We start from the raw sequence: 22,973 nt of genomic DNA on the forward strand, positions 1-22,973 counted from the left end.
ACATTAAGTACAGAAGGTCTGTTCAAACTTTTGGGTGCTGTTTTCTTGATGTCTCCAAATATTTACTCATTTTTATCTACAAAATGTATACTGTGCATACCCTAACTTCTCTCCCCATATCACTACCCATAGCCTCACCCATCCTCCCAACCTATATCTGATTTAACCACGGCACCATTCAATAAAAGAGTAAACAATTTTCCCATTACCTTGATAAACATTGCTGCTTGTATGGTACTAGTATGCACAAATTTTCTGCTACATTAGCAATTTCAAAATCAATTTACCATAGATGTAAGTCCTTTAAGGTGTTTCCAAAAACATGACAAATTAAATAAATGCAACAGTTTTTCCCTTTTTTTGGGAACATAATCCTTAAGAACACACAATAACAGGGCATTAGAACCAACCTTTATTTCATATTTTCTTATCATGTAGAAGTTGGCCATTTTGGTCCAATGAGTCTATTGCTAGCTCACAGAGAAGTTCCATTCCCTCACTAATTTTCCCCGTAACCTCCACATATTTCCATCTACCCAAATTCTACCACTCACTAACACACTAGGAGCAATTTATAGTGGCCAATTAACTTACCAACCCAGTCTTAGGGCTGGAGGAAGAAACTGGAGTCTTTAGAGTACCCATATGGCCGGGGAGAATATTTAAACTCCACACAAACAGCACCAGAGGTCAGGATTGAACCTGGAATGCTGGAGCTGAGAGGCAGCAGCTTAACTGGCCTAATTGGTAAATTGGTAATCATGTTCTGATTCTCATTCAAACACTTTAAGGGAATGATTTAACTTTTTCCCTTTCTCATTCTTCCAATTTTGCACTTATAACATGTTTCACATTTCCTAAACATGCAATTCCTCACTATTTTTGGTGGCAAATTTTGGTTGCTTTCACCAAAGTTTATAGCCAATTGAGGATTAAGTATTTCCTCAGAATATTTTGTGCTCAAAGGAATTATGGCATAGCTGGTATTCATATGCAGAATGTAACTAACCATTAATAGAGTATTTCTCTTCATGATGTTTGAAACAATTGACAAGAATCAGATGTAATAGAGAAATACACATTATCCACCTTCTGATACAGATATTGCTTAAAATGCTCTTCAAAAAAAAATGGTCACTAGACAGAGATGGTGCTTACAATGCCAGCAGTTGTTGTCTATCCTAATTAGTGGCTGATAGGCAAAAAGCAAAGGGTGGGAATAAAGGGATCCTGTTCTAGTTGGCTGCCAGTTACTGGTGGTGTTCTGCAAGGGTTGATGTTGGGGCCACTTCTTTTTACATTGTAAATCGATGATTTAGATTATGGAGTAAATGGTTTTGTGGCTAAGTTTGCAGATGACACCAAGATAGGTGGAGGAGTAGGGAGTATTGAAGAAACAGGAAGGTTGCAGAGATACTTAGATAGTTTAGGAGCACAGGCAAAGAAATGGCAGATGAGATTCAATGTTGAGAAAGGTGCCATTGTACACTTTGGTAGAAGAAATAAACGGGCAGATTATTATCTAGATGGGGAGAAAATTCAAAGGACAGAGGTACAAAGGGACTTGGGGGGGGGGTCCTCGTACGGGATACCCCAAAGGTTCACCACCAGGTTGGATCAGCGGTTTAAAAAAAAGCGAATGCTATGCTGGCATTCATTTCAAGAGGTATAATGTATAAATGTAAGGAAGTGTTGATGAGGCTCTATGGGGCACTACTCATTTGGAATACTGTGTGCAGTTTTGGGCCCCTTATCTTAGGAAGGATGTACTGATGTTGGAAAGGGTTCAGAGAAGATTTACGAGGATGATTCCCAGAATGAAAGGGCTTACATATGATGAGCGTTTGTCGGCTCTTGGACTGTACTCACTGGAGTACAGGAGAATGAAAGGGGACCTCAGAGACATTTCGAATGTTGAAAGGATTGGACAGAGTAGATGTGGCTGAGTCCAGGACTAGAGGGCATAGTCTTAGAATTAGAGGGTACCCGTTTAGAACAGAAATGAGGAGAAATTTCTTTAGCCAGAGGGTCATGGATTTATGGAATTCTTTGCCACATACAACTGTGGAGGCCCGATCATTGGGGGTGTTTAAGGAGGAGATTGATAGGTATCTAATTAGTCAAGGTATCAAGGGATATGGGGAAAAGGCCGGAAATTGGGGCTAGATAGGAATAGTTTAGCTCATGGAGCAGACTTGATGGGCCGAATGGCCTACTTCTGCTCCTTTGTCTTGTGATCTTGTGATTACCCCTGAACTGAGAGTCAACCAAATCTAGATTCTTATATACACCAGATTGGACAAGGATGCATAATTTTCCTGAAAGATCTCATTAAATAAAATGGGTTTTTACAACAGTGTGCTAGCAACCAACATATTTTAAAATTCCAGCTTTAAGTACTTGAATTTAAATTCCCCAGGTGCCACGGTGAAATTCAAACTTGTGCCTCAAAAAATAGAATACTGCTTTCTCTAAACATCTTTAATAGCCAAAATCTTTGTTTTAAAGAAAAAAGGTGCTTTTTGTATGCAAATGATCATACAAATAGTATTGGTATTAGATTTGATTTGCTGAGTCACTAAAACCTCAGTCTTTATTCAGTATCTAATGAAAGCCCTGAGGAAATGCACTCATGTGCAACTTATGATTAAATACCAAGATGTTCGCCAAATGCTGGAACATATGCATTTTCAAGAGCCACAGGGAAAGATTCACATAAAATGAAAGAAAGCTCTGACATCTGACATCCTAGCATCAGTAGGTCAGCTTAAGGCAGAACATTTAACCACAAGCTACATAGCAATTTTCAGAACCATCTGCTGGTGGAGTGTGAAAGCAAGTCTAACGCACAAAAAGAAATCAGTCAACTGGCAAACTACCAGATCAGGCTGGTACAAATTACAGCAAGTTCATCTATTTTGAATCTAGTCACAATTATGCAACTCCTCCAATGTTCAACATTTATCCAATGTTGAACAGCCTTGCACATGCTGCACAAGATAAATCATGTGTTGGAACATATCCCTCAAATCACAACTCGGACACAGCATTAGAGGTCTGCAACTTTTGGCAGATAGAATATGTCACGCAGCTAAGTTAACATCTCAGTGAAATTCTATTGTGGTTAAATGAATTTTTTTTAAAAATTGCCTCCACTAATTGAATAATCATTTTATTTAGCACGGAAAAAAGTTTTGAGATTGAAAGGGACCCAAGTGTCCACGTACATAAATCTATGAGAGCTGACATGCAGGACAGCAAGCAATCAGGAAGACAAATTATACATTGGCCCTTATTGCAAGAGGGTTTGGTGCAAGAGTAGAGACTGACTTCTCCAACTACACAGAGCCTTGGTAAGCCTGTATCTGAATTACTGTGTACAGAACTAATGAAGGATATATTTGTGAGAATAGTGCAATGAAAGATTATCAAATCAGTTCCTGGGATGACAGGTTTTGTTGCAGGACAAGAGCTTAAGCAGACAAGATCTGTACTTCTTGAGCTTAGGAGAATGATCAGTGATTTTAATGAAATGTACAAAATTCTTAAGGACTTGACAAGATAAATGCAGAGTTGATGTTACCTCTGGCTGGAGTGTCTATAACCAGGGATCACAATCTCAAAGTAAGAGTTCTCCCATTCAGGACACAGATGAGAAGTTTTTATTCACCTAAAGGGTAAAGAACCTTTGGAACCTACTGCTCAATAGAGCTGTGGAGTATATTCAAACAGAGAAAGACAGGTTTTTAGAGATTAAGGGAATCAAGTGACATTGAATTAATGCATTAAAGTGTCACTAAGGTAAAAGATCAACAACAATCTTATTAAATAGCAAAGGGGACACAAGGAGCCAAATGGCCTGCACCTGCTATTTTTGCTTATGTTCTTCTGTAACGTTCTTTAAATCTTTTAAATTGGACTTGAGAGGACCAACGTCTCAGTCAAAAGAAGAATGAAATGAAACAAGATGAAATAAAGTTGTTTTGACAGACACTATAATAACAATTGTAACATAGCCTGGGAAGTAATGAATTGGATCCAATAAACTTTAAAAGGATTGTTATTAGACCCTCACATGACACTTAAGCATTAGATACATAAAAAGCTCTAGGAACATGAAAGATATGAGGTGAACTATCACTGAAAATAAACTTCAGGAAATCAAAACTGCAAGCGAAGTATAACTAAGTTTGTTGGAAACATTCAGCCAGTTAGGTTGCACCTGTGGAAAAGCATTAGGCTTCTGGTCAATCTTTCAGATCTGCAATTTAGATTTGTTGATTTGGCACGAGGAGGCAGGAATTTTGAAATGCACATTTCCAACTGCACTTTGCTGAAAGAGCAATACTGGCCACAGGAAGAAGAGGCTGAGATAGCCAACTGGATGGGGTGGGGTGGAAGGAGACAATTTTATTTATAATAAGTAAATTTTTTATCGTTAACCTTGAAAGTAACAATAACTTTAAAAGAAATCTAAACACATATGAAAAATAAAAGCAGGAATAGGCCACTGGGTCCCTCACGCTTCACCATTTAATGAGATCATGGTTAATCTTTTATTCCCTCCCACAACTCACTTTCCAGCAATAAATCCATATTTTCTTATTTCCTTTAATATCCAACTATCTATTTATCTCTGACCTCAAGGTATTGAGCAAATGAATCTCCACAATCCTTCAGTAGAGACTTCCAAAGATTCCCTACCCTTTGGGTTAGTGTAGCACTATTAACATACAACTGTTTCAACATTAACTAGATTAACATAAATGTTCACCATTCAGTATTATTTGTTTAGCCATCAGGCTTCATAAATAACTTTATTAGTCACATGTGCATTGAAAGACACAGTGAAATGCATCTTTTTTGCGTAGAGTGTTCTGGGGGCCGCCCGCAAGTGTTGCCGCACTTCCGGCGCCAACATAGCATGCCCACAACTTCCTAACCTGTACATCTTTGGAATGTGGCAGGAAACCAGAGCACCCAGAGGAAACCCATGCAGACATGGGGAGAACGTACAAACTCCTTACAGACAGTGGCCGGATTTGAACCTGGGTCGCTGGCGCTGTAATAGCATTACACTAACTGCTACACCATCATGCCTGCCCACTTGTTGAAATCTATTAAGTAAAACTGGATTTCATTTTGAATGTGTATCCATACTACCCTGCAGGTCTTTGCGTGTTCTAATTAGTGAGCACATCTCCTGTCTGGTAATTCGATCTGTATTCTAAGTGACCAACCTTACCATTATTAATTTGTGAACATCATCCTGCTGTTGATGATTTAGTTGCTAAAAGCTACTCTGGGGAAGGCTTAGGGTGTTGACCATCTGGAGAACAAAATGCAAAACTGGACCTTATACTCGTTTTAGTCACCGAAGGAAAAAATTTAAATTTAATTTCAGAGAATGTAAATAGTTGCTGCACCACTAAAAATTATTGCATCATCAAAAATAAATGAGCAATCATATCTTATCAACAGGATGTTGCATTTTTCTGGTACCTATACTTTTGTACATTAAATGATCATTTTATCATGCATCTGAAATTCACAGAAGGAACATGGCTGCTTCTCTGTGCAAACACAACTATCTGAACAGAAAACACATATAAATATACACAGAGTTTGAGGCTCATTTCATTGGGATGGAATAGCAAAGCAGAGAAACTGTGGTAAAAATATTGTTTGGAATCTTGGCTATATTATGTCCTTGGAGATAACGTGTATGGGAGTACTGTTATAAATTCTAGTTCCCATATTACAAAAAAGATTTAGAAGCACCAATGAAGGCATAAAGATTATTAGAATAATACCAGAATATCAAGACAGATTCTGCAGGTTGAGGGCATTTTCTCTGCAAAAGACAAAACCTTCTGCAGGATAGCTTGGTGTCGTTAAGATCATGAAGTAACTTTGAAGGATAGATGTAGAGAGGATGGTTCTACTTGCAGTGGATACTCGAAATGGAGACCCTAAATTATAAAGTGGTCATGATCAAGTCAAAAAGGGAATTCAGGAGAAATTTCTGTTGCTACAAGATTATTAAGATGTGATATTTGTTACCAAAAGTAGTAATTCTGGTGACATACACTAACATATTTAAAGATAAGCCAGATAAACATGGGGATAAATTAAAACAGCTAGGATATGGAACACAAACATTGGCATGGACCTGTACAATGAATGGGCCATTTCTGTAATATAAATATTTACGTTACACTATTTATTACTGTACCATGCTTAAGCCACATGGAAGTATTTTTTCTCTCCTTAGATGCTGCTTAGCCTGCCAAATAGCTGCTGCACTTTCTGTTTCTATTTCGGTTTTCCAGTATTTGTAGTACTTTGATTTTGCATGAGCACATCGAACTTCCCAAATGTAAATTTCAGAAATACAAGGTCATAAAACATGAAGCTTAATTTTTATATCTAATTTGTTTTCTCGAGTGATAGATTTACAATTCATATCCAATAGCTCTAAATGATATTTCAGCAGATACCAAATACAAAATAAGGATATAATTTTGTTATCCTTTTCAAAATAGTGAGATATGTTGCAAATCTGTTGCTCACATATTTAAATAAATATTACAGATCGAAATACAACTAATACAAAACTACTCACTCCAACAATTCATAATTGGATTTCTTTTCCAAGGCATTTCCCCGCATTTCTCTGTAGAATCTCCTATTTTAAAACAACAAAAGAGCAATGAATTCTTACAGAACAGCATAATGTTGTCAAGTAGTCGACTGGCCTACTTCTGCTTCAACTACAGAAAAACAAAGCACAAAAGGCGAACTCTAAGAGCTCAATGGTTCATTCTATAAGTATATGAAATCCCTTATGAATCATTTCATTCCATTCTTTATAAAAGCCCTAAACTCCTTCATGAAAAGCCAACCCATTGTTTATAAATTGTGCTTATTGCTAAAATTAGTGAGGAGAAAAAACAGCCAAAAGACACTCTCTTTACTGCCACTAAGTTTGAATATTACTTCAAGCTGGAGATAAAAATCATGTATACCATCAGATAACACAAAATAAGCACTTTGTGGGCTGGTAGGCGTTGGGGAAGAGAAGGTATTCCAAAAAGACATGATGTCACAAAACCCTCTATAAATAAAAATGGAAGAATGAAGTTTGTAAAAAAAAATGCAGAGTAAAAGGATGTCAATGCAACTTAATTATTTTGAGTGAGACTGCAGCAACTTCTGCAATTTCATTGTTGAATTAAGAGAAATTATAAACATTATTGAATGGGCTAGAAACATTTGGTACATTGACAATGAACTCTCCCACATTTTATCTTTAAAATTCACAATTTGCCTTCATGTAAGAAAACACTAAACAAAACCAAATTCTATCAGTCTTAAAATATAGAGAGCAAGGGATTAGAAAAAAATCAATAGGCAAATCCTATGGTCTGCAAGTACTAACAGCCAAATCAACAAAAATTGAAATCACTTAGTGATTACAGTCCGGAGTTGCAAATGAGATGCAAGAATTTTAGTTTTAATTGGTTTACCTTATGGCTTGCTGATAGTTACTTCACTATTTTTCTGTTAATATTTCCATAAACCCAATTAAGTGACTTGTTTGTATCGATGGAAATCAAAAGCCTCCAAGTTTACCTGCAAAGGCAAGGTTATACAAAATGGGCTTACCTGATCTCAAGGCACCCTAGTTTCAGTGCAATATCTTGGTCCACTTGATCAGCTATGTCCATCATATAATCATTCTTGACCTAACAAACATTGAAAGAGATCAAGCTAAACTGGAACTGAGAGAATGACTCATTTTATTTTAACTGATTTTTCCCCCAGATACTCTACAGATTAATCATTTGATTATCTTGTAGCGGCTAGCTACACACTACAAAATGAAGACACAGAGTCGCTGGTTCGAAATCAGGAGTTGAATGAATGACAGGGGAGCAGTGCTCCTTTAATATCCCAAAACTTCCCGCGCTACAGTTCCCGTGCTGACGTCACGCGTGGGTCACCTGACCTTCCCGCGCGCGGGCTTTCCTAGCCTGACGATGGGGAAGGAGGAGGGCCCCGCGCCATCTTGGATTGGGGCCTCCGACGACGTTTGTGATGTTGGGAGCCAGTTCGATGCCGGTGCAGTGAGTCGCTACAATCTAATGATATGAACTATTTTAAATATCTGGGTGAGCTAAACTTAAAGTATATCTAATCAGAATTGTAACACAAGTTCTAATTAGGCAGTCAAGTTCAAATTACTAACATTTATTCCTGAAAATAAAAAAAACTGCAGATGCTGAAAGTGTGAAATAAAAACAGAAAATGCTGGGAGTTGAAAAAAAATCAGGTTCAGTAGCATCTGTGGAAGGAGAAGCAGTTAATGTTTCAGGTCGGACATCCTTCATCAGAACTCAGTTCTGATGAAGGGTCTTTGACCTGACAAATTATTCCTGTCAAATTTCCAAATGGCGTGGAAATCTTAAAAGCTCCACACATTTTCCAACATAGCAGTTCAGGAGCAAGGATAGATTCAAACAGCAAAATAATCATTAAATTTTCTATTTCTCAAAATGACGAATGAAAACTTAATATTTTTCAATTCATTTTACAATATATTGTTCCTGATATTTTTCCCCCAATAATCACAATCTAATCAACAAGCAAAAGGCTACAGAGGGTGGAAATCTGAAATTAAAATAGAAACTCCTGGAAATTCTCAGCAGTAGCATATTCTTAGCACAGTCATGATTGCAGACATCAGATCAGTTTTCCGGAGAGTGAACGCACGGAAAGCATCGAGTTTGGATGATGTTCCTGGCTGTGTCCTCAGATCCTGTGCAGATCAGCTGGCGGGGGTATTTGCAGACATTTTAAACCCTTCCCCACTTAAATCTGAGGTTCCCACCTGCTTTAAATCCACAGCGATCATCCCGGTACCAAAGAAAAATAAGGTAGCATGTCTTAATGACTATCACCTGGTGGCTCTGATGTCGACAATCATGAAGTGCTTTGAGAGGCTGGTCATAGCACACATCAATTCCAGCCTCCCAGATAACCTTGACCCATTGCAATTTGCCTACCACCAAAGTAGGTCCACGATGAACACCATCTCCCTGGCCCTATACTCATCTTTGGAGCATCTGGCCACCTACCCCTCCTTTGTTTTCCCTCATTCCTGTGGCCCCCTCACCCCCTTCTCTTTCCCCTCACCTGCCCTCATGCCCTACCCATCTATACCCCACCTCCTTCCCCTTATTCCATGGTCTACTGTCCTCTCCTACCGGATTCCTTCTTCTTCAGCTCTTTGCCTCTTCTACCCATCACTTCTCAGCTTCTTACATCACTCCCTTTCATCCCCCCTCCCCCACTCACCTACCTTCCCCCTCTCATCTATCACCTGCCAACTTGTGCTCCTCCCTCGATCTTTTTATTCTGGCTTCTGCTCTCTTCCCTTTCAGTCCTGGTGAAGGATCTTGACCCAAAACGTTGACTGTTTATTTCCCTCCATAGATGCTGCCTGACCTGCTGAGTTCCTGCAGCATTTTGTGTGTATTGAGTAAAGACACCCATGTTAGACTACTGTTTATTGACTACAGCTCCGCCTTCAATATTATAATCCCAAGCAAACTCATCTCTGTACTCCTAGAACTGGGACTCCACACCTCCCTTTGCAACTGGATCCTTGACTTCCTGACCAACAGACCACAATCAGTGAGGATAGGCAGCAACACCCCTGCCATGATTATCCTCAACACTGGTGCTCCACAAGGCTGCATCCTCAGCCCCCTATTACTCCCTATCACTCACGACTGCATGGCCAGATTCTGCTCTAACTCCATCTAAAAGTTTGCAGATGACACCACCATAGTGGGTAGAATCTCAAATAATGATGAGTCGGAGTACAAGAAAGAGATAGAGAGCCTAGTGACATGGTGTCACGACAACAACCTTTCCTTCAATGTCAGTAAAACAAAAGAGCTGGTCATTGCCTTCAGGAAGGGGGGCAGTGCACACCATCCTGTTTACATCAGCAGTGCTGAGGTCAAGAGGGCTGAAAGCTTCAAGTTCCCAGGAGTGAACATCACCAATAACCTGCCCTGGTCCAACCACATAGATGCCACAGCCAAGAAAGCATACCAGCACCTCTACCTCCTCAGGAGGCTAAAGAAATTTGGCATGTTCCCTTTGACCCTCACCAATTTTTATTAATGCACCATGGGAAGCATCCTATCCGATACATCACAGCTTGGTATGGCAACTGTTCTGCCCAAGACTGCAAGAAACAGCAGAAAGTTATGGACACAGCTCAGAACATCACAGAAATTGGCCTTCCATCCATGGACTCTGTCTACATTTCTCACTGCCTCGGTAAGGAAGCCAACATAATCAAAGATGCTACCCACCCTTGACGTTCTCTCTTCTCCTCCCTCCCATCAGGCAGAAGATACAAAAGCCTTAAAGTACATACCACCAGGCTCAAGGACAGCTTCAAGGACCAGTCCTCTAGTATGACAAGATAAACTAGACTTTACCTCGTTAGGGCCTTGTACCTTATTGTCTGCCTGCAACTGTACTTCCTCTGTAACTGTAACACTTTATTCTGCATTCTGTTATTGTTTTCCCTTGTACTACCTCAATGCACTGTTGTAATGAAATGATCTATATAGATGGCATGCAAAACAAAGTTTTTCACTGTACCTTGGTACATGAGACAATAATAAACCAATTTACCAATACGTGGAAAGCAAAACAGAGCTAACATTTCAGATCACTGCCTTTAAATCAGAACTGAGAAAAGTTAGAAATCAAACATATTTTAAGTTGCAGAGATTAGTGAGGGGAGGAAGATAAGAAACAAAAATTTTTGTCATAGGGCAGAGATCATGAGAGACTGAGTGATGCAAGTGGTGGTGCCAAATTCTGTGAGGGTGTAGGTTAATCAATCACAGCTAATCTAAGTGTATAGATACATGAAACAGGAAGCAGAGAAGGGTAAAAACAATGCTGGTATCAAGGGATAAAAATCACTGCAGATGCTGGAAATCAGAAATAAAACAGAAACATGGAAGGAATTAGCAGAACAGGGAGCATGCATGACAAGAGACAAACATGATTAACAGCACACTTTGAAGACATTTCATTGTCTTCTGGCCAGAACTGGCCAGCATGGACCCAAAAAACTGCTGAAAGAATCTGAAATAGAAACAGAAAATGCTAGAAATGCTCAGCAGATCAGGCAACATCTGGGGAAAGAGAATCAGAATTAACATTTCAAATGACTCAACCTGCTGAATATTTCCAGCATTTTCTGATTTTACTGGAAATTTTCAAATTCATTGTTTAGTCCCAAGAGCTATTGGAAGATGAGCTACTGTTGCTCAAGCTTACAATGGGCTTCATTGAAAAGTGTAACATGCACAGGACAAAGAGGTCCAAATGGAAAGGAGATGGGATAAAGTGACACAAAGAAGTCAACCTATTCTGTGTTTGTTTTCTCCATTGCAGAGGGGACCCACATTGTGAGCAAATGCAGTAAACTAAATTGGAAGAGGCCCAAATGAATTGCTATTTCATCTGAAAGGAGTGTGTGTGTCCCTGGATGGTGGGAAGGGAAGAGCTAAGAGGTTTGGTGTTGAGCCTCCTGTTGTTGCATGGACTGGTCACGAGAAGGGGAGTGGGCATTGGTGGAGCTGGAGCCCGAGAGTTGCAGAAGTAGAAGTCCCTTTGGAATGTTCAAGTTGGAGAAGAGGGAAAGATATGGCTGGTGTTGACACCAAGCTGAAGGTAGGGAATATCATGCAGCATGATCTGTTGAATGTGGAGACTGGTGGGATGGAAATCAATGACAAGGGGAACTGAGTAGAAGAAGAGGGCTTAGAGCAAAGTGCAGGAGATAAAATAAATGCCAACGAGAACTCTGTAAAAGGCCAATGGAAGACATCTGAATTCTCTTTTAAGTTAGCTTGTATACTAAACTTAACTTATCCCTTCCCCTCTTTTTACTTTTCTCCACCAACCTTTCTACCTGCTTGGTTGTAGTTTCTGGGAAATCTCTTTTTGTATCCAGTGAGGCTAAGTACACAAGCTCTATCAACAGAAGTATTATTATACATGTTATCTTTGATTTGGTTACAATTAATATTAGATTCCTAATAAATTTATTATATTGTAACACATTATTCAAAATACTAATATATTTTATAGACCAACTCAGATGAAAAGATCATTCCCTCTATCACTCTCCCCAGAAAAAACCCTAAGTAAAAGAACATTCTCCTCTATTGTGTTGGAGATGCATTAGACACAGCAAAGACCACAGGACCTTATAACATCGAGACTATTGTCCTGAAGTGCTTCTAAACTAACCACATCTCCACCCATGGTGACCCAGTACAGTTGCAACACTGTACAGTTCATAACAAGATGGAGTAATCCAATTTAGCCAGTCATTGTTTAATCCATTATTAGTGAAGACATGAAAGGTGCTGCAGTTAGTCACCAATTTCCATCTCCACAATGTTAAGCTTAGGTTCTGCCCTGTTCAGCCTGCTTTACCACCTTGATCCAAATAGGGACAAAGGAGCTAAATTCCAGAAATGAGGTGAGCAGCTGTCCTTGATATCTAGGCAGCATTCAGGTAAATGTGACTTCAAGGAACTATAACCTAGACAATGTAAAGGCTTGATCTGATAAATGGCACTAATCATCTTCAACAAGAGAATTGACTCATGTCCCTATGACATTCAATGGCATTATAAACCATCTATACCACGGAGATCATCATCACACAAGTAAATGAATTTAAATACTGTAGCTGCAGAAGATATAAACCTGCGTATTCTATGTCCAATTACACTTCCTGACTCAAAGCCTTTCCAACAATTGCAAAGCACAAGTCTGGAGTTTGATAGAAGCATCTCCATTTTCTATACAGGTCAAAAAACACTCAAGAAGCCTGACATCATCCAGTCATTGTTTAATCCGTTACTTTACTGACACTCAATCAGCTCATTAAACATTTATTCGTTCTGTCACTGACAGGCACAATGGCTGTTCTCTGTGTCATTTGGAAGAGTAATTGTAGCAACTGGTTAAGATGCTGAAAAATATTTCCAAACCTGTAAACTACAATTTGGGGGCCCAGAAAAATAGGTGCCAGGCCATACTTGAAAGATGCCCTCCAAATTATACACCTTTGGGTCTCAAAAACACCTCATCAATCCTTCATCACAGCAGAGTCAAAACTCTGGAACTACCTTTCTAAGTGCACCATGGGAATATCTTATTACACCGCGTTGGTGTAATAAGACCTGAACAAGGGTAATTAGGAATGGCCAATAAATTTTGGTATTGGTGGTTATGCCCAGAGTACACAAAATTAGTAAATGGTTTTGCCACATGCTATCATACCGAAATGGTTCTTAAAGTGATAAATAAACTCGTATGCAACTGTGACAATCATAATCCACCTCGCCCAAACATTCTTGAAGCCTCTGACACATTTGACTCCACTATTCTCCTCCAAAGACCACTCCATTATCATAAAGCTTGATGGAACCACACATATTTGGTTGCCTTTCTAACTATCCAGTTTCAACCAAAGAACCACCTGCAAACTCGCTGCTTCTGACCACTACTTCATGTGTTCCCCTTGGTGTTTATCCTAGTTTCCTACATTTTTCTCATCCACACACAAATTGTCCCTTGAGAATACAGCAGTAGTGTCCATAGAAAATATCTAGATCCATCTCACCATCACACTCAAACTATTCTAGTCTAAACTGGCAGATTGCTTACTTGACATTCAGTACTGGATGAACAGAAATTTTCTCTTAATACTGGAGAAGACCAAAGACCACAGAGAACAATCTCCATTTCCTTGCTTCTGACTCCCACATTCTTCTGGCAGCAAACCCAAACCAAGGTTTTCAGAACCTTAGTGTCATATATGCCTCCAAGGTGAGCTTTGGATCAGTCATCCACACACTTATATGGGCCTTACATCTCCACCTCTGTAACATGACTCAGCTCTTAGCTCTTGCTGAAATTTCCTTTCACGTAACTACTACAAAGCATGATTGGTCTGGCTTCCCTCATGACAAAACTGGGCTACATGGTGGGTTAGGTACTTTTTGTTAGTTGGAATGAATTCTTTGGTATTCAAACTATCAACGTTGCCCAACGTCAATAACCTCACCCCAGTCCAAATGACAACATACAGGAAACATGTATCTGTACTGTTTTGCACGCATTCAAATTGTGCTATCTCACTTTATTATTTTCTTAACCCAAAATTAATATCGTACTCCCTCCTTCCTTACAACAATTTGGATGATTTAAGCATCAATTTACTCAAAACTTCAATGTACCTATGAGGCTGAGCATTTCCATCTTACAAAAAATACTGGAGTGGCAGGGAAATGTTAAAAACATCTGTTTTTCCTGTATAAACTAATAATGCAAGAACAATATGCATGGAAGAACAGCAACTTACAGACAAATTCTCAACTTTTCTACCTGTGAAGTTATTGAGATTCTTAAATCTCATTCAAACTTCACCCTGTGGAGAATGAATGTTTTAGCCACTAACTCACCTGTTGATAAAAGAAATTTAAAGAAGGCTTATCTTCGCTGAACTCAGTCAAGAAGCCTTTGGGTAAATATCTGATTCGAAGCTCATACCTGAAAGAAGACAACATTACATTAGCCACTGATCTTGTATTCTTATTGAAATTAATTATAATTCAAAAATATTTCAGGCCCTTATTGTGCACATTCATGGTTTGATGCACTGAGTATAGATACATGACTTATGGGCCTGAAGTGTATGATGAGAATAATGGTGAGGCTATCAATGCTCAGTATTATAATGGAGGAAATCTGGCAAGTTCTGGAGTAAAGTCAACACAGCTGAAGATGGAAATCCAAAAGTGCCATCAATTATTTCCAGCTTCTCCACAAATTGCAAGTTTTCAGCATTTTCAGGCAAAAACATTGAATTGATTAAAACTTTGGTACTTACAACTGTTCTCAGTGAAGACAATTCAGTGCATACAATATTTTGTATGAAGGGGAAGTCAACTTTAAGCAGCACACAAAATTGTAATTGTCACTTGACAGTTTCTTTAGTCCCCATGAAACCTAACTTTATCTATGTGTTTGCCATTTGCTCCTATGACAATATCAATCACTTGATAGATAACCAATGCTAGTAGCTTCATAGGCTGATTCCATGTTGTACATACAGTATCAAGTAATCTAATTAGAATCAGAACGGGAAAAATAATGCTTGTCAGCAAATTCAATTCTAACTAACATGCTGTGCAGCATATGTCATTTAAGAAACACTCACAGGTTAAAATCAAGAGATCGTTGTTATTCTTTAACAAAGTTGTTCTTCCAACTCCCCAAACACTTATCACCATCAAGACATAAATCGAAAGGCTGATGGAATACTCTCCACTGGGATGAATGACTGCAGCTCCAATGACACGCAAAAAGCTCAGTGACATCTCGGACAAAGTAGCCTTCTTGAATGGTACAATATCACCAACCTTGTTCCATCAATGGCACACGGTGGCTGCAGAGTGTACCATCTATTAAATGCACTGCATTCACTTGCCTAAGTTACTCTGACAGCACATTCCAAACCCACAACTTTTACCAACGACAAGGGCTTCCCGTACATGGAAACACCCACCACCTGCAGGTTTCCCTCCAGCTCACTCACCACCTTGACTTCAAAATATATTGCCATTCCTTCACTGTCAGTGACTTTAAACTGAGGAACTTTCTGCCTAATAGCACATTGAAATGCACTTTCACCAGAAGTAGCTCAGCACCATCTTCTCAAGGGCAATATTCGATGGATTTAAAATAATGGTCCTACCAGACACCTCATAACCCCGAAAAATAAGTAAAAGCTATGAGATTTTAATTCTCATCAAAGACTTGCAAAAATCCATGCTGACATTAAACATCCTCATATACCCTCCAACTCTTCAAAACAATTCTCACATTAGTCAAAAATCTCACATTAGTCTCTTTACACATCTTGCTGACTATCCTTGATTACATAGATTATAAACCTATTAATATTACTTTTTTTTAAAGTGTTTTAGCAATAGCTGTATTATACTTTCACGTGTCTAGCTGTGCCCTCAGTATCATTCTCTGGAGTCTGCACTGATGGAGAGAGTCAAGGAAAATACTAGAATCCATAATTAAGGAAGAGGTAACAGAGCACTCAGAAAATGATAATAGGATTGGTCAGTCAACAATAACCTTGGAGAGAGCAACAACATTTGACAAATCTGCTACGAGTTCTATGAGGTTGCAACTAGGGTGAACCAATGGACATAGTGTGTTTAACCATTTAGAAGGCCTTTTCGAATTAACCAGCTGAAAAATTCCTCACAAGTGGTTGTTGAACAAAATTAGAGCACTGGGACAGGATAGTGGCTGCTGTGGATTGAGAATGGACAAGAAACAGAGTAGGAATAAACTGGTGCTTTTTATTTTGGAAGGTTGTGACTCGTCAGTTGCCACAGGGATTAATGTTAGGACCCCAGGTGTTCACAACCTCTATTAATAATTTAGATGAAGGAACTATAAAAAGTATCAAAGTTTGCTAACAATGCAAACCTGGGTTAGAGTGCAAGTTCTGACAGACCAATGAATGGACTGCAATGCCAAATGGAATATAATGTGGAAAAATGTGAAGTCTTTCACTTTGATAGAAAGTAGCAAAGCAGAATTCTTTTTTTAACACTATGAATGATTGAAAGACATTGATATTCATAGGGATCTAAATCAGCCTGTACATTAATCACTGTAGGAACTTAGGTAGAGCAAGAAATTAAAAGGCAAAATGTTGGATGTTGTTGAAAAAAAATCATGTACAGGAATATAGAAATTACTGAAATTATACATAGACTGGCTGAGACCACACCTGGTACACCAGGTACTGGTTTGGCCATTTACTACCCATTCTGAGAAATTTGTGAAGGTATTGGTAAACTATCTGCTACAGATTCTCAATCCGGAGAATTGAAACAAAGTAGAAAATGCAGGGAACACTCAGCAGGCCAGGCAGCACCTGTGGAAAAAGAAACAACGGTTAATATTTCAGGTTAAAAGACCCTTCCACAGATGCTGCCTGGCCTGCTGAGTGTTCCCTGCATTTTCTGCTTTATTTCAGATTTCTTGCATCTTCAATTTCTTGATTTTAATTTACTTGAGAAATAACTGGAGATGGCGTGAAGGAAAAAAATTGCAGTCCTATTTGCTGAAATCCAGGATGCACCACCTGAATGGATGATGGAAGCAAATTACCAAAAGGGAAATGGATCAACATGATGGAAACTTTGGAGAAACCGAGTTGACCGCTAGTGACCAACTGCATAACAGTTTCAAAGAGCCAAAAGAGGCGCGATGGCTTTCTTATGCATTTATTGTAGATAATAGTTTCATTTTTACAGAATAGTGTTCCAGTAAAAACAATTTTAGAGTTTTCTCTATTTCCCCCCAAATGTCCAAAATATGTGATGACATTACACACACAATATATGCTTGTGAGTCTCATGCATCTATCAGGGCAACATCTGTCGATACTAATTTTCAGGATGATAAGGAATATAGAAAATGGGAATAAAACATCTAACATCAGAACAAGAAGAAAAATCTAATTTTCATATTTTGCATCAAAGTTAGTCCAATATATGGCATGAAAATTGCATACTGATAAATACAGCACGGTAATACGATTAGATTTCAATCAATTATTCAGCTTTTCTTTTAAACTGTGCTTAACAAATTGTTGAATAGTTATGTTACATTTATGATTATGGTGTCAGAGAATCATAAACCCACAATTAGCACCTTGAAGCACTGGGGCTAAAGGGGAATGGAAATCCCAGCACATGCACGTGAAGTGAAAAAGATAGAACATAGAAAAGTACAGCGCAGGAACAGGCCCTTCAGCCCATGATGTGCCGATCTAATTAAATTAGTAATCAAATGCCCATCTAAACTAATCCCTTCTGCCTACACAATGTCCATATCCCTCCATTTCCTGCACATTCATGTGCCTATCGAAGAGCCTCATGAATGCCTCTATTGTACTTACCTCCACCACCACCCCTGGCAGCGCTTTCCACGCACCCACCGCTCTCTGTGTAAAATACTTGCCCTGCACATCTCCTTTAAACTTACCCCCTCTCACCTTAAATGCATGCTCTCTGGTATTAGACATTTCAACCCTAGGAGAAAGATACTGGCCGTCTACTCTATCTATGCTTATCATAATCTTATAAACCTCTATCAGATCTCCCATCAACCTCCACTGCTCCAGAGAAAACAACGCAAGTTTGTCCAACCTTTCCTTATAGCACATGCCCGCTAATCCAGGCAGCATCCTGGTAAACCTTGTCTGCACGCTCTCCAAAGCTTTCCCCTACCTGTGTGACCAGAACTTAATGCAATACTTCAGGTGCGGCCTAACTAGAGCTTTATAAAGCTGCAACATAACTTCCCAACTCTTGAACTCAGTTCCTCAACTAATGAAGGCAAACATGCCATACACCACCTTTACCACTCTATCAACCTGCGCAGCCACTTTCAGGGACCTATGGAGTTGGACCGCAAGATCCCACTGTTCATCAACACTGTTAAGGGCCTTGCCATTAATAGTTTACTGTCCCTTTACAATTGATCTCCCAAGGTGCAACACTTCACATTTGGCCGGGTTAAACTTCATCTGCAATTTCTCCGCCCATATTTGCAACAGATCTATATCCTGCTGTATCCTTTGGCAGTCTTCTACGCTATCCACAACACCACAAATCTTCATATTGCCTGCAAACTTACTGATCCACCCATCTACATTTTCATCCAGGTCACTTATATGTATCAAAACAGCAGAGGTCCCAGTATGGATCCCTATGGAACACCATGAGTCACAGACTTCCAGCCAGAATGAGTCTCATCAACAACAGACCCAGTATTTCCTCTGGCAAGAGGGAGGATGATATTTCTGCCACACTTTACAAGGAGAACTATATCCATTTGTGTAATGGAAGGAATAATCAATAAGCGCTATCAAATGGCACTTGCTTAGCAACAACCTGCTCACAGAAGCTCAATTTGGATTCTGCCAAAGTCGCTCAGTTCCTGACCTCATAAAAGCCTTAGTCCAAACATGGAGAAAAGAGCTGCTCCAGAGGTAAAGTGAGAGTAACTGCCCTTGACATCAAGATTGAGTATCGCATCAAGAAGACTTCGTTAAGTTGGAGTCGATTGGAGTGTTTTCCCCCAATTCCTATGGTTGGAATCATACCTACAGAAAGGAAGATGGTTGTGGTAGTTGGAGGTCAACCATCTCAGTCTTAGGCTACCTCCACAGGAATTCCTCAAGGTCCTATGCCCAACCATCTTCAGCTGCTTCATTAATAATCTTCCTTCAATTGTAAAGTCAGAAATATGGATGTTCAATGATGATTGCACTAACTGTAACAGTAAGACTATATTCTGCAGTTTGCTAATGCTTTTCCCTTTGTACTACCTCAATGTATTTATGTTTTGAAATGATCTGTATGGATGGCACCACTGCATCTCGCTACATGTGACAATAATAAACCAATTACCAGATAATGAAGCAGTCCAGAGCGAAATGCAGCAAGACCTGGATAATATTCAGGCCTGAGCTGACAGGTGGCAAGTAACATTCGCACCACACAAGTGCTGGGCAATGATGATAACTGACAAGAGAAGATCCACCTATCATCCCCTGACATCCAGAAAATGAACTGGATTAGCCATACCTACAACGTGACAACAAGAGGAGGTCAGAGGCAAGGAATCTTGTGGTGAGTAACTCACCCCCTAACTCCCCAAAGCCTGTCCACCATCTACAAGGCTCATCAGGAGTGTGAGGAAATACCCTCCACTTACCTGGATGAGTGCAGCTTCAACAACATTCCAGAAGCTTGACACCATACAGGGCATACCAGCCCACTTGATAGGCACCCATCCATAACACTCACTCAACTCCACTACCGATGCACAGTAACAGCAGTTTGTACCACTTACAAGACAGACTGCAGCAACTCATCAAGACTCCTAAGACAGCACCTTCCAAACCCACAACCTCTACCAGCTAGAAGGACAAGGGCAGCAAAAGCATGGGAACACCACTGCTTGGAAGTTGCCCTCCAAGCCACACAACATCCCGACGGAAATATATTGCTGTTCCTTCACCCTCACTGGGTCAAAATCCTGGAACTTTCTCCCTATTAGCATTGTGGGTATTCCCACACCATAAGGACTCCAGTGGTTCAAGGAGGCAGCTCACCAACACCTCCTCAAGGGCACTGGGGATGGGCAATTAAATGCAACTGAAAGCCCACATCCCATGAATGAGCACAAAAGGAACTCCAGGGGTACAGTAGTTTAATCCATCAGAATCTAGGATGATGACCTGAATACATGAATTCAAATTCCAACAATGCAGCTGGGTTATTTAAATGCAGTTTTTACATAAATCTGGAATATAAAGTAAGCATCAAGCTACTACTAGATTGTTACTAATATATTTTTTTAGGGAAGTTAAATCCATTGTCCTTATCTATTCTGCCCATGTGTTACTACAAATCAATTGCCAAGTGTTTGACCTTTAACTATTTTCTGAAAGGTCCAAACAGTCCACTCAATTCAAAGGCAAAAACAGAATGCTGGAAGCACTCAGCAGGACAAGCAGCATCTATGAAGGTAAAAGGTACAAGTTGATGTTTTGGGTCAAGACCCTGCATCAGGGTCAAGGGGAAAACAGGAAAGATTGTCAGTGCACAGCAGTACGAAGGGAGATAGGAAAACAGGAAGGATTGTCAGTGCACAGCAGTACGAAGGGAGATAGGAAAACAGGAAAGATTGTCAGTGCACAGCAGTACGAAGAGAGATAGGATAGGGCCTGGTAGGTGATAGGGGGAACCAGATGGGGAGGGGATGATGGGCAGATTGAACTGGATGAGGGAGGAGGGGCTGGGCCAGGGACTGGTAAGTGATCAGCAAAGCCAGATGGGGAGATAGAACCAGGTGGGGGAAGGGGATGGGAGGGATGAACAAGGAGAGAAGAAAACTAGGTGGACAAGTGAATGTGTGTGGGAGGAAAATATTGGGGGTGTGGATTACCTGAAAGTGGAAAATTCAATGTTCATACCATTGGGTTGTAAGCTACCCAAGCAGAATATGAGATGTCATTCTTTCAATTTGCTTTTGGCTTCTCTGTAGCAACAGAGAATGCTGAGGTCGGTAGGGGAGATAAGAGTTAAAATGGCATGCAACCAGACGCTTGAGATGGCCATTACAGACAGAGCTCAGGTACTTCGTAAAACGGTGGCCTTACTGCATCATGTAATTACCTGCCAAAGGCATTAGGCTATCTTGCCTTTTATCCCCTGGTTTACTCTCTCAAATTGCTTCAATAGCAGAGTAAGTTGAAGAAAACTGTAAGATTATGGTAGGGACATCTTGAACACTCCCTTAATTTCTTTAAAACACTGCAAACCATTTGTCATTCATCATTTCTCATGACATTTTTTCATCACTGCTGTTTTGCATATGTGAATTTTGATGATTCCCTATCCCTGATTCAATGTTATTTTCCTTGGGGTGCTCGGTCCACCATCCTTTTCCTCTGCTGTAAATATTTAATTAAAAGCAACTGCATACACTATTCCCTTAACTTTATTTAAAAAAAGGCATCCACAACAGTTTCAAAGGGGTCCACTTTCATACTCAAGACTATTCTTTCCTTATTACAAATGCAAAACAAATGTTGTTTGCTATCCAAGCAAAAATATCTGCTCTCCCATAAGCTTCCAGAATATTGGTCTACTACTGACTGATGCAGAATGACTGGCATATTAATATTCCTAACCTTTTCCACCTACATAGCAACTGCATAATAAAAGCCATAATTGAGCTAACTCAATTGGCAAACACTTTGCTGAATAACTATGTTTTTACCTTACAGGGTAAACAGCATTTAATTAGATATATTTTCGATTTTTCAAATGACAATCAGTTAATATGAAGGAAAAATGTTTTGTCATTCTAGCACAACAGACAGCAAATTTATCACCTAAAAATTTACATAATACTTGAAAAATGATTGTACACACTGATAAGGCCAACAGGATAATATAAGCATAAATGAAAAACACATTCAATTGTTGCTTTCTAGAAAAATTAACCTTTGAATTTTGAATTATTCAGAACACCTCCACACATAAAAGTATTTTCTGTAGAATTTGTCAGCTCTATTAAAGCAATTATTTGCGCTGTAGTATATTAGAGGGCAGATAACACATGGCATTGAATTACATAAAAACAGAATTGAAGCAGGCCATCTGGTCCAATTCACGCATGCAAGTTTTTATATTCTATACGTGTCTTCTTCCATTGTAATTTTATTTCTACCCAATGTCAATCACTGCCCTCTTCCACAGTCTGCTGGAATGAGGTCCATTCCTCACTGCACAAAATTGCAGACTGAAGACCTCATCAACATTTTTTTAAAAATTAGATGCAAAATGTTCTTTGTTCTCTGAAACTGTACGAGGGAAAGTTTCCAAAAACGTACTTACATTCAAAACAATTGAATAATTATTATTCCATACAAAGGAGAGTGTTCATATCTTTTGTTTTCTGAATATCTTGAACTCTTATCAACATATCATAGCTACTCCAGTGGCATAGTCTAGGTAAAACTTGCATGCCCTTCAAAGGAACTTGCAATATCAACTTCTTTTCAAGGTTTCCAAATTTAAACATGTCGTGCTTCAGTGGAAACTATCCAAGTCATTGAAGTTATCTGCACTCCACTCATTCTATACAAAGATAATTTATAGATGCTAAAATTTTCAACTGTTATGCTTTTACCCATCAAATTAAAATAAGCAATAAGACTTTCAAATGCTGAGATTTCC

General features: G+C 39.3%; 1 protein-coding gene across 6 annotated transcripts in view; it reads right to left on the reverse strand.

Annotated features, from left to right (window-relative positions):
- The window catches only part of ptk2aa (protein tyrosine kinase 2aa), a 373,012-nt gene that overhangs the window by 159,480 nt on the left and 190,559 nt on the right, over positions 1-22,973 (reverse strand). For all 6 annotated transcript variants that reach the window (XM_052023866.1, XM_052023870.1, XM_052023869.1 and 3 more), the window contains 3 exons: positions 14,583-14,670; positions 7,669-7,748; positions 6,626-6,688 (listed from right to left, as the gene is read on the reverse strand). In XM_052023866.1, the coding sequence (XP_051879826.1) occupies positions 6,626-6,688; positions 7,669-7,748; positions 14,583-14,670 (231 nt within the window). The remainder of the gene's footprint in view (positions 1-6,625; positions 6,689-7,668; positions 7,749-14,582; positions 14,671-22,973) is intronic.

Source organism: Pristis pectinata, chromosome 9, assembly GCF_009764475.1.
Source record: "Pristis pectinata isolate sPriPec2 chromosome 9, sPriPec2.1.pri, whole genome shotgun sequence".
In the NCBI taxonomy this organism is placed as follows: Eukaryota; Metazoa; Chordata; class Chondrichthyes; order Rhinopristiformes; family Pristidae; genus Pristis; species Pristis pectinata.